The sequence below is a fragment of the Leptodactylus fuscus genome, chromosome 3, assembly GCF_031893055.1.
Source record: "Leptodactylus fuscus isolate aLepFus1 chromosome 3, aLepFus1.hap2, whole genome shotgun sequence".
In the NCBI taxonomy this organism is placed as follows: Eukaryota; Metazoa; Chordata; class Amphibia; order Anura; family Leptodactylidae; genus Leptodactylus; species Leptodactylus fuscus.
In genome coordinates this window covers 121,291,285-121,303,915 of record NC_134267.1, presented here as the reverse complement: position 1 = coordinate 121,303,915, position 12,631 = coordinate 121,291,285, and the positions used below count along the sequence as shown (strand labels likewise).

The 12,631-nt window shown below is 46.9% G+C and overlaps 1 protein-coding gene across 1 annotated transcript in view; it reads right to left on the bottom strand.

Annotated features, from left to right (window-relative positions):
* Positions 1-6,164: 6,164 nt before the first annotated feature.
* Positions 6,165-12,631, bottom strand: part of RARS2 (arginyl-tRNA synthetase 2, mitochondrial) — a 45,444-nt gene continuing 38,977 nt past the window's right edge. The window contains exons 15-20 of the mRNA XM_075268254.1: positions 10,682-10,749; positions 8,985-9,094; positions 8,129-8,224; positions 7,436-7,510; positions 6,468-6,531; positions 6,165-6,296 (exon numbers count right to left, since the gene is read on the bottom strand). Of these exons, the coding sequence (XP_075124355.1) occupies positions 6,210-6,296; positions 6,468-6,531; positions 7,436-7,510; positions 8,129-8,224; positions 8,985-9,094; positions 10,682-10,749 (500 nt within the window). The 3' untranslated portion in view covers positions 6,165-6,209. The remainder of the gene's footprint in view (positions 6,297-6,467; positions 6,532-7,435; positions 7,511-8,128; positions 8,225-8,984; positions 9,095-10,681; positions 10,750-12,631) is intronic.

The following is a 12,631-nucleotide window of genomic DNA, read 5'->3' as shown; positions in this document are numbered from 1 at the left end:
TATACAGTGCCAATTTCTAACTAGGAATTCAAAATGCGCAAGGCTCCCGGAAAGGGACGTGGACGAGGCCGTGGGCGAGGTCGGGGGAATGGTTCTGGGGAGCAAGGTAGCAGTGAAGCCACAGGGCGTCCCGTGCCTACTCCTGTGGGGCAGCAAGCATTGCGCCACTCCACAGTGCCAGGGTTGCTTGCCACATTAACTAAACTGCAGGGTACAAACCTTAGTAGGCCCGAGAACCAGGAACAGGTCTTGCAATGGCTGTCAGAGAACGCTTACAGCACATTGTCCAGCAGCCAGTCAGACTCTGCCTCCTCTCCTCCTATTACCCAACAGTCTTGTCTTCCTTCCTCCCAAAATTCCGAAGCTTTACAGAACAATAACCCAAACTGTCCCTGCTCCCCAGAGCTGTTCTCCGCTCCTTTCATTGTCCCTCAACCTGCCTCTCCACGTCACGATTCCACGAACCTAACAGAGGAGCATCTGTGTCCAGATGCTCAAACACTAGAGTCTCCTCTATCTCCGTTCGATTTGGTGGTGGATGACCAGCAACCCACCCTCATCGACGATGATGTGACGCAGTTGCCGTCAGGGCATCCAGTTGACCGGCGCATTGTGCGGGAGGAGGAGATGAGACAGGAGTTGGAAGAGGAAGTGGTGGATGATGACGACACTGACCCGACCTGGACAGGGGGGATGTCAAGCGGGGAAAGTAGTGTGGATGTTGAGGCAGGTGCAGCACCAAAAAGGGTAGCTAGAGGCAGAGGCAGAGGTCAGCAGCTTAGGCGAAGCCAGGCCACACCCGGAATCTCCCAAGATGTTCCAGTTCGTACCCAGCCCCGAAAAACTCCCACCTCGAGGGCACGTTTCTCGAAGGTGTGGAGTTTTTTCAAGGAATGCGCCGAGGACAGATATAGTGTTGTCTGCACAATTTGCCTCTCGAAATTGATTAGGGGCTCTGAGAAGAGCAACCTGTCCACCACTTCAATGCGCCGTCATTTGGAATCCAAGCACTGGAATCAGTGGCAGGCAGCAACGGCAGGACAAAGGCCGCCTGCCGTTCACGCCACTGCCACTGCCTCTGCCGACTGTGCTGGCGATGCACTCCAGAGGACGAGCCAGGACACCACTTCATCTGCCTCCGCCACTTTGTTGACTTCTACCTCATCCTCCCCTGGTCCTGTCTTATCTCCTTCTCCTGCACCATCAAAGGCACCATCAGGCGTTTCTTTACAACAACCCACCATCTCTCAGACATTGGAGCGGCGGCAGAAATACACTGCTAACCACCCACACGCGCAAGCCTTGAACGCCAACATCGCTAAACTGCTGGCCCAGGAGATGTTGGCGTTCCGGCTTGTTGAAACTCCCGCCTTCCTGGACCTGATGGCAACTGCGGCACCTCGCTATGCCGTCCCTAGCCGTCACTACTTCTCCCGGTGTGCCGTCCCCGCCTTGCACCAGCACGTGTCACTCAACATCAGGCGGGCCCTTAGTTCCGCGCTTTGCACAAAGGTCCACTTGACCACCGACGCGTGGACAAGTGCATGCGGACAGGGACGCTACATTTCACTGACGGCACACTGGGTGAATGTAGTTGAGGCTGGGACTGCTTCCCAAACTGGCCCGGTGTACCTCGTCTCCCCGCCTAACATTCCTGGCAGGGACACGAGAAGAACACCCCCCTCCTCCTCCTCCTCTACCGCCTCCTCCTCCGCCACCGCCTCCTCCTCCGCCACCGCCTCCTCCTCCGCTGTTAGATTGACCCCAGCTACGAGTTGGAAACGTTGCAGCACTGGCGTTGGTAGACGTCAGCAGGCTGTGCTGAAGCTGATCAGCTTGGGGGACAGACAACACACTGCCTCCGAGGTGAGGGATGCCCTCCTCGATGAGACGGCAATATGGTTTGAGCCGCTGCACCTGGGCCCAGGCATGGTCGTTTGTGATAACGGCCGGAACCTGGTAGCAGCTCTGGAGCTTGCCGGACTCCAACATGTTCCATGCCTGGCCCACGTCTTCAACCTAGTGGTGCAACGTTTCCTAAAGAGCTACCCCAATGTTCCAGAGCTACTGGTGAAAGTGCGGCGCATGTGCGCCCACTTTCGCAAGTCGACAGTAGCCGCTGCTAGCTTAAAATCTCTCCAGCAACGCCTGCATGTGCCACAACACCGGCTTTTGTGCGACGTCCCCACACGCTGGAACTCAACGTTTCAGATGTTGAATAGAGTGGTTGAGCAGCAGAGACCTTTGATGGAATACCAGCTACAAAACCCTAGGGTGCCACAAAGTCAGCTGCCTCAGTTTCACATCCATGAGTGGCCATGGATGAGAGACCTTTGTGACATCCTACGGGTCTTTGAGGAGTCCACAAGGAGGGTGAGCTCTGAGGATGCGATGGTGAGCCTTACAATCCCGCTCTTGTGTGTTCTGAGAGAATCCCTGATTGACATCAGGGATAACTCAGATCACACAGAGGAGTTAGGGATAGCATCCGATCCGTCACAGCTGGAGAGTAGGTCCACACATCTGTCCGCTTCACTGCGTTTAATGGAGGAGGAGGAGGAGGAGGAGGAGGAGGAGGAAGAAGAGTTGTCCGATGATGTGATGGTGATACAGGAGGCTTCCGGGCAACTTCGAATCGTCCCATTGTTGCAGCGCGGATGGGTAGACATGGAGGATGAGGAGGAAATGGAGATTGAACTTTCCGGTGGGGCCAGAGGAGTCATGCCAACTAACACTGTGGCAGACATGGCTGAGTTCATGTTGGGGTGCTTTACAACCGACAAGCGTATTGTCAAAATCATGGAGGACAACCAGTACTGGATCTTTGCTATCCTTGACCCCCGGTATAAAAACAACATCTCGTCTTTTATTCCGGTAGAGGGGAGGGCCAATCGCATCAATGCTTGCCACAGGCAATTGGTGCAGAATATGATGGAGATGTTTCCAGCATGTGACGTTGGCGGCAGGGAGGGCAGTTCCTCCAGTAGGCAACCAAGTTCTCACCGGTCCACACAAACGAGGGGCACACTGTCTAAGGTCTGGGACACCTTGATGGCACCCCCTCGCCAAAGTGCCGCCACGGAGGGTCCTAGTGTCACCAGGCGTGAGAAGTATAGGCGCATGTTGCGGGAATACCTTTCCGACCACAGCCCTGTCCTCTCCGACCCCTCTGCGCCCTACACGTATTGGGTGTCGAAGTTGGACCTGTGGCTTGAACTTGCCCTATATGCCTTGGAGGTGCTGTCCTGTCCTGCCGCCAGCGTCCTATCTGAGAGGGTGTTCAGTGCAGCCGGTGGCATCATCACTGACAAGCGCACCCGTCTGTCAGCTGAGAGTGCCGACCGGCTCACTTTGATAAAAATGAACCACCACTGGGTAGAGCCGTCATTTTTGTGCCCACCTGTGTAAAGCACCCCAACATGAAACTCCATGTCTGTACTCAACCTCTCCAATTCCTCCGCATCCTCATACTCATCCACCATAAGCGTTGCACAATTCTGCTAATACTAGGCTCCCTCCACCCTGATTTCCCCCAACTCTGCTGGTTAGAGGCTCCCTCCACCCTGATTTCCACCAACTCTGCTGGTTAGAGGCTCCCTCCACCATGAATTTGCCCAAACTGGGCTGTTTAGAGGCTCCCTCCACCATGAATTGGTCCAAACTGGGGTTTTTAGAGGCTCCCTCCACCATGAATTGGTCCAAACTGGGCTGTTTAGCGGCTCCCTCCACCATTAATTGGTCCAAACTGGGCTGGTTAGAGGCTCCCTCCACCATGAATTGGTCCAAACTGGGTTTTTTAGAGGCTCCCTCCACCATGAATTTGCCCAAACTGGGCTGTTTAGAGGCTCCCTCCACCATGAATTGGTCCAAACTGGGCTGGTTAGAGGCTCCCTCCACCATGAATTTCCCAAAACTTGGCTGTTTAGAGGCTCCCTCCACCATTAATTGGTCCAAACTTGGCTGTTTAGAGGCTCCCTCCACCATTAATTGGTCCAAACTGGACTGGTTAGAGGCTCCCTCCACCATGAATTTGCCCAAACTGGGCTGGTTAGAGGCTCCCTCCACCATGAATTGGTCCAAACTTGGCTGTTTAGAGGCTCCCTCCACCATTAATTGGTCCAAACTGGGCTGTTTAGAGGCTCCCTCCACCATGAATTGGTCCAAACTGGGTTTTTTAGAGGCTCCCTCCACCATGAATTGGTCCAAACTGGGCTGTTTAGAGGCTCCCTCCACCATGAATTGGTCCAAACTGGGGTTTTTAGAGGCTCCCTCCACCATGAATTGGTCCAAACTGGGCTGTTTAGCGGCTCCCTCCACCATTAATTGGTCCAAACTGGGCTGGTTAGAGGCTCCCTCCACCATGAATTTGCCCAAACTGGGCTGGTTAGAGGCTCCCTCCACCATGAATTGGTCCAAACTGGGTTTTTTAGAGGCTCCCTCCACCATGAATTGGTCCAAACTGGGGTTTTTAGAGGCTCCCTCCACCATGAATTGGTCCAAACTGGGCTGTTTAGCGGCTCCCTCCACCATTAATTGGTCCAAACTGGGCTGGTTAGAGGCTCCCTCCACCATGAATGTGCCCAAACTGGGCTGTTTAGAGGCTCCCTCCACCATGAATTTGCCCAAACTGGGCTGGTTAGAGGCTCCCTCCACCATGAATTGGTCCAAACTGGGGTTTTTAGAGGCTCCCTCCACCATGAATTGGTCCAAACTTGGCTGTTTAGAGGCTCCCTCCACCATTAATTGGTCCAAACTGGGCTGTTTAGAGGCTCCCTCCACCATGAATTTGCCCAAACTGGGCTGGTTAGAGGCTCCCTCCACCATGAATTGGTCCAAATTGGGGTTTTTAGAGGCTCCCTCCACCATGAATTGGTCCAAACTTGGCTGTTTAGAGGCTCCCTCCACCATTAATTGGTTCAAACTGGGCTGGTTAGAGGCTCCCTCCACCATGAATTGGTCCAAACTGGGTTTTTTAGAGGCTCCCTCCACCATGAATTTGCCCAAACTGGGCTGTTTAGAGGCTCCCTCCACCATGAATTGGTCCAAACTGGGCTGGTTAGAGGCTCCCTCCACCATGAATTTCCCAAAACTTGGCTGTTTAGAGGCTCCCTCCACCATTAATTGGTCCAAACTGGGCTGGTTAGAGGCTCCCTCCACCATGAATTGGTCCAAACTGGGTTTTTTAGAGGCTCCCTCCACCATGAATTGGTCCAAACTGGGCTGTTTAGAGGCTCCCTCCACCATGAATTGGTCCAAACTGGGCTGTTTAGAGGCTCCCTCCACCATGAATTTGCCCAAACTGGGCTGGTTAGAGGCTCCCTCCACCATGAATTTGCCCAAACTGGGCTGTTTAGAGGCTCCCTCCACCATGAATTTGCCCAAACTGGGCTGGTTAGAGGCTCCCTCCACCATGAATTGGTCCAAACTGGGTTTTTTAGAGGCTCCCTCCACCATGAATTTGCCCAAACTGGGCTGGTTAGAGGCTCCCTCCACCATGAATTGGTCCAAACTGGGTTTTTTAGAGGCTCCCTCCACCATGAATTTGCCCACACTGGGCTGGTTAGAGGCTCCCTCCACCATGAATTGGTCCAAACTGGGGTTTTTAGAGGCTCCCTCCACCATGAATTTGCCCAAACTGGGGTGTTTAGAGGCTCCCTCCACCATGAATTTGCCCAAACTCTGCTGGTTAGAGGCTCAATCCACCCTGATTTTCAAAACAAATGTTGGTGCCAACCTCAACTTACTACAAGGGCCAAATTCACTGCTGGTGACAAGCTCTCCTCACTGCAAGTGCCAAATACACATGTTTCAAGGTGTTTTCCTACTGTCAGAGAGGTGGTATTGAGTGTGTAAAGTGTGTAGTTGTTAGGCTGTGATGTTGGGGTAATAGAGGGTCTTTGGTGTGTTAGATGCCCCCAGACATGCTTCCCCTGCTGTCCCAGTGTCATTCCAGAGGTGTTTGCATCATTTCCTGGGGTGTCATAGTGGACTTGGTGACCCTCCAGACACGGATTTGGGTTTCCCCCTTAACGAGTATCTGTTCCCCATAGACTATAATGGGGTTCGAAACCCATTCGAACACACGAACATTGAGCGGCTGTTCGAATCGAATTTCGAACCTCGAACATTTTAGTGTTCGCTCATCTCTAGTAAAGAGGACTCCATTGTATGTAAATATTTTTTATTAAAATAAAGCGTGTTAGTATTTCTTACATTTTATCAACAGGTTTAATCCCAAGCAGTTTCATTCCACTTGCCAGAACTACCCGTATAGCATTGAAGAAATAAAGCCGCGCCTGTAGAAACAATGGTATTTATATCATAGCCGATCATGTTAAACTGTGTGATATTTAAATTATGCAGCATGAAATAATAAATGTACAATTGGCAATGGCTTTAAGGTTGGGCACGAACTAACAAACACAATAATGTAAAATGTATGTTTGGCACCATCTTGTGGTACTTACGTGTGCAACTTCTGGTGGGCTTCCTTTAACTTCAAGAGAGTGATGTGACACATTGGCTAAATGGCTATAAAATAAGATATAGGATTTAATGTACATTAAAATGGTAAAAAAAATATGTTACTCAATATTTTAATCCAATTTATGCACAACCTTTTAGAGGGGTTGTTTGGGACCACAAGATATTTAGAGAAAATCTTTAAAACTCTGCAAAATGTTTAATTACTTATATCTGCAAAAATGTTTAACTTTTAATTATCTACAAATTTAAAAATGGTTATGTACATGGGAATACCACTTTAAGAACATTCTAGTATATGAGGATAAAAGGTGAGGAGGAAAAGGACTAATTAAGCGATATTCATACACTGCTTAGCTATGGCTTTGGACAAGATAGCAGCCTTCCTTGTTACCAACCACAACACATTCATCAGTTACAGGGTACAGAAAAAGCTCACTCTCATTCAAGTGAATAGAGCGGAGTTGCTAAAAACAGCCCCTAAACAATGTACAGCGATGTACTTGGTACTCGGTGAAAAGGCTGCAGCGCTCACTTGAATGCTGCTGCATCAACAACTCATCCATGGGGGACTCTACCAACAACATGTTGATGACTTATAAGTCAATTATATGTAAGTCCTGGAAAAAAAAAGTCTAACTTGTATTATCTTAAAGGGGCATTCTCTTGTTGGCCTTCTATGACTGAAATGAGAATACCCATGTTTCCGTCAGCCTTTCATGGTTTCTAACGGCTTGTGGTGGTTGGGCTACGCAAACATCTGAATGTAGCTGTGCTATACTATTTACACAACAGCCATAGAAGATAATAGCATTTCTGTAACTCCTATTTACTTTTATAGGAGTTGCAGAAACTGCTGTTTCTGTAATCCTGGCTGGGAGTTTGATCCGTGTATTTGTAACACTCAAACATGTAATGGTGAAAATACTGTGAGAAAAGAATTGCTACTAACCCAAGACCCATGAGGTAAGCAACCAAATATCTTGGTTGAAGCTCCTTCAGTGTTTTGTATATTACTTCATCGTATCTGTATTTTTATTTTTTTTTTAAAAAAAGGAAATACTGGTCAATAAATATTCAGTAAAATACATATCTGACCTTGTAGATTTTTTCTTAAACAGCTGTATATCATAAAAATGTTACATTTAAATGAGATTTTTAGAATTCCTTTTCACTGTAATGCAAATTAAATATGGAGTAGAAAAACCTGCAAGTGTCAAATTTTTCCAGCCATGTATCCCAACTGTACATATGATTATTTGCGGCTGAAGTGAGCATATTTGCTTACAGTAAAACACAGTATCAAAATGCTTAGGTTAAGCTAAAAGGAGTGGTGCATTAGTTTACTTTCTACAGTGGCAGAACTATGACATTTATTGTTATATTATCTGAAGCGTTTCTTCAAACACTACAAAGCAATGACCATGCACCACTAAACAAAGGAGCTCTATGCACCAGAAAACTAACATTTTCCAGAGTACTGGAGTCAATCACTGATGCAATATATTTGCTAATGTACTATGCGTCTTGCTTGAAATAACACAGATAACCAGTGCCATAAGAAAACAAAACTTACCGCTTTTTTCCTGCTATCTTCAGAGAGACTTATGACTGTAGTTTGTGACTGCAGAATGAGGGACATTACCTGAGAAAGTGCTGCAGTGTGGCGATGGCAGAAGGTTCCTGCAGGCAGGATACATTGAAATCTTCCTCTTCTCTGGTACTCCAAAGAGTAAGTAAGCTGTTAATAACAGGGACTGTTAAAACCGGTCAATAAACGAAATTTACCAGCAAAGTCAAGTTTTTTTTAATGTTAGGTTATTTTATGTTTTCTATGCAATCCAGAGAAATACCATCATAGTGCACATAGCCAGGCTCTTTAGCCTCCTTTAATACGTCTATCACTGCACTAGATTGTAGTAGTCTAGATTTATAGATTACACGTTTCCTACAGTCTTACGGCAACCATAATGCTGGCTTGGTGAAAATAAATCTGACACCTTTGATCTAAACAGATCCCATACAAGTGTAAAAAACAACATGATGAAAACACCAAGCATGTCAGCCCAGTTTAATAATGTTTAGTTTGTACCTCCAAATATATAAAAAATTATTGTAGAGTGTATAAGAATGTACAGAATTTCTAAATACCCACAGACCAGCCTATAATGCTGTATGCTATTCATATCTTTGCACTAGGGAACAGTGTTCTGCTCTGTAGCCTGTGCTCCCATAAATCACATTACATACTACAGGCTACCAAAGTGGCCTTTAAGACATCCTATTAGTGCATAGGTATGAGTAGCCGGCAGTATCGGCAGCTGCTGGTCTGTGCTACTTTTTAGCATCAGAATCTGCAATGCAATGTGCTTGAATTATTGAGCACTTTCTTTAACTATCATCATTTTGCTATTTAATTGGAGGAATACGTAAAAGATAGATTTTGTTATAATGAAATAATTTGAAATAAACACTGAATAAATTAGATATTTCTAATTCACCTTTGCAATCGTGCATGAGTGTACTGTAAAAAGACACCAGTGTCTCCAACGCTTTGCAGTGCTTCATCCCAGTTGAAATGGTAATCTGACTGAAGCGGGCCTTTAAAATCCTCAAAAACAAATATATGCAAAAAAAATCATTTCAGTTTTAATAGGTGTCAATTGTGATTAAAATCAGGTATTTACATGTCTGGTATATGGTTGAGCATAATCATGGTGCTTCTTCCATGAGGTGACCTGAGGCGATGGCCTCAGGCGGTGCCTCATGGAATAAACTGGGGGTGGCATTTTACTTAATCGGCAGCTACTTATAGTGTTATTGCAATAGGCAGCTGCTGATAATTTTGACTCACCTGTCAACAATCCTGTCTTCACCGCCCTTAGCTGCCGCCTCTAGGTGATGCAACACTTGGGGTATGTTTCCACCGTGTGAACTTCTGTGCAGCTAGCCGTGACGGGATGCCAATGCACTCAGTATGAACATACCCTTAAGTCACAACATAACATCCTGGTGTTCTTCAGTGCTGGCAGCGAAGGGCTTACAGGACAGGAACATAGACAGGTGAGTCAAAATTATTGGCTGTTACTCTATGTGGGGATGAGGGGAAAAAAAGAGGGTCAGATACTGTGTGTGGGATATAAATAGGGGGGATCGCATGTGTGGGAGGTTAGAAAATGGGATTATATTCTGTGTGGGGGCCAAAAAAAGGGGTCATATATTGTGAGGGTGTCATAAGAAAGGAGTTATATGTTGTGGAGGGGGTCATTTACTGTGGGGGAGCCATAAAAACAAGGTCATATGCCGTGTGGAGATCCAGAAAAAGGGTGTGTTATATTATGTGGGGGCCCAATAAGGGGATTTTTTGATTTGCCAATGGGGGCAGTGTCCTATTTAGGGGGGGGGGGGGGGGGCTCATCACACAACCAAAGATAGCTTGTTATTTGTTTATTTTTTTGGGAGGGGGAATGTTCGCCTTTCTATTGTTTACCTCAGGGAGCAGAGAGACTAGGTTCATCCCTGAGCATAATCCTATTGTCACAAATCTGTAGCCCAAAACTGTTATTTTATAACCACTTCTGGACCGCCCATAGACTATAAACATCCAGGAAGTGGTTGCCTAGTTCTGACAGGACGTACCTGTATGTCCAGTCAGAACACAGTAGCTGCACGGAGATCGTGCAGATACTGAAGCTGGGAGGCGGATGTAAATTTAGCCGGAGCTCCCACAGAGAGGGCAGGGAAGATTTATTACCTCCCCTGCCATATCGAGCGCTGTGTATACAGCACTCAATGAGTGCTGTATACACAGCTATGGACGCCGCCATGATTCAGCCGCCCTCTGACCTGGTGGTCACATGATCTGCCGGAAGCAGAGTCTTGCAAGAGCTGCTGGGTCCTACAGGACCCAGATCAGCTCTGTATACTGCGTATACAGCGTGCAGGAGGCTGTATTCCTCCTACAACTGAGGCTAAATGTAGCAGCCTCAATTATAGGGGAAATCAGCCTCCAATACAAATTTGAATCTAGGCCGACAGTCTGTCAAAACCATTTGAATTACCTTCCATTCATTTCAGCTGTCATGAAATACACACATCCTACTGCTTTGCCCAATCAGTCAATACAGGAAGGAAGTGTGCATCTTCATTATGGCTGACTCATTAAAATGATTTTCCCTATAATGAGCATCTACCATACCTGTATGATAAGGGCAGCAACACCTATTTTTTCTGCAGTATCAGCTGGGTCTTCAATGGCTTTACTTGCTATTGATTAAAAAAAATGAAAAAAATCCAATTACAAGAATACATATACAGTGGGGAAGGAAAGTATTTAGTCAGCCACCAATTGTGCAAGCTCTCCCACTTAAAAAGATTGTAATTGACATCATAGGTAGACCTCAACTATGAGACACAAAATGAGAAAACAAATCCAGAAAATCACATTTTCTGATTTGGAAATAATTTATTTGCAAATTATGGTGGAAAATAAGTATTTGGTCACCAACAAACGAGCAAGATTTCTGGCTCTCACAGACCTGTAACTTCTTCTTTAAGAAGCTCCCCTGTCCTCCACTCATTCCCTGTACATGGGAAGAATATGCAAATCTGTCTCCCAAGATGTAAACAGGGAGACAGTGCCTCTGTTATGTTGCCCTTTATGGGAAGCACCCTGAACACCATGCCCGACTTTCCCAGAAGTCTTTACTGCATAACGCGGGGTTATAACCAAATCAGTTTCTCAGCTACGGACGGCACCGTTTCTGTCTGGTTGGACTTCATCAGCGCAGCCTAGAGAGAATTGATTTGGTAGAAGTGAGAGGCTGAGAGACCAGATTATGGGGATAACGTCCATCCTTAGGGAGAGACCACCTATTCAGGTGTGTGGAGACTTATACAGCCATAGTTGCTCCACTGCAAGGGAACATGGGAAGAATATGCAAATCTGTCTCCCAAGATGTAAACAGGGAGACAGTGCTTCTGTTATGCTGCCCTCTATGGGAAGCACCCTGAACATCATGCCTGACTTTCCCAGAAGTCTTTCCCAGAACTCTCACTTCTACCAAATCAATTCTCTTTAGGCTGTGCTGATGAAGTCCAAAGAGACAGAAACGGTGCCGTCCGCAGCTGAGAAATTGATTTGGTTATAACCCCGCATTATGCAGTAAAGACTTCTGGGAAAGTCGGGCATGATGTTCAGGGTGCTTCCCATAGAGGGCAGCATAACAGAGGCACTGTCTCCCTGTTTACATCTTGGGAGACAGATTTGCATATTCTTCCCATGTTCCCTTGCAGTGGAGCAACTATGGCTGTATAAGTCTTCACACACCTGAAAAGGTGGTCTCTCCCTAAGGATGGATGTTATCCCCATAATCATTACCTGTAGAAATGGCATCGGTTTGGACGTGTTATTAGTATAAAAGACACCTGTCCACAACCTCAGACAGTCACATTCCAAACTCCACTATGGTGCAGACCAAAAAGAAAGACACCAGAAACAAATTTGTAGCCCTACACCAGGATGGGAAGACTGAATCTGCAATAGGCAAGCGGCTTGGTTTGAAGAAATCAACTGTGGGAGTAATAACTAGAAAATGGAAGACATACAAGACCACTGATAATCTCCCTCGATCTGGGGCTCCACTCAAGATGTCACCCTGTGGGGTCAAAATGATCACAAGAACGGTGAGCAAAAATCCCAGAACCACGCGGGGGGAACTAGTGAATGACCTTCAGAGAGCTGGGACCAACCTAACAAAGCCTACCATCAGTAACACACTACGCCACCAGGGACTCAGATCCTGCAGTGCCAGACGTGTCCCACTGCTTAAGCCAGTACATGGCCAGGCCCGTCTGAAGTTTGCTAGAGAGCATTTGGATGATCCAGAAGAGTATTGGGAGAATGTCATATGGTCAGATAAAACCAAAGTAGAACTGTTTAGTAGAAACACAACTCGTCGTGTTTGGAGGAGAAAGAATGCTGAATTGCATCTAATGAACACCATACCTACTGTAAAGCATGGGGGTGGAAACATCATGTTTTGGAGCTGTTTCTCTGCAAAGGGACCAGGACGACTGATCCGTGTACATGAAAGAATGAATGGGGCCATATATCGTGAGATTTTGAGTGCAAACCTCCTTCCATCAG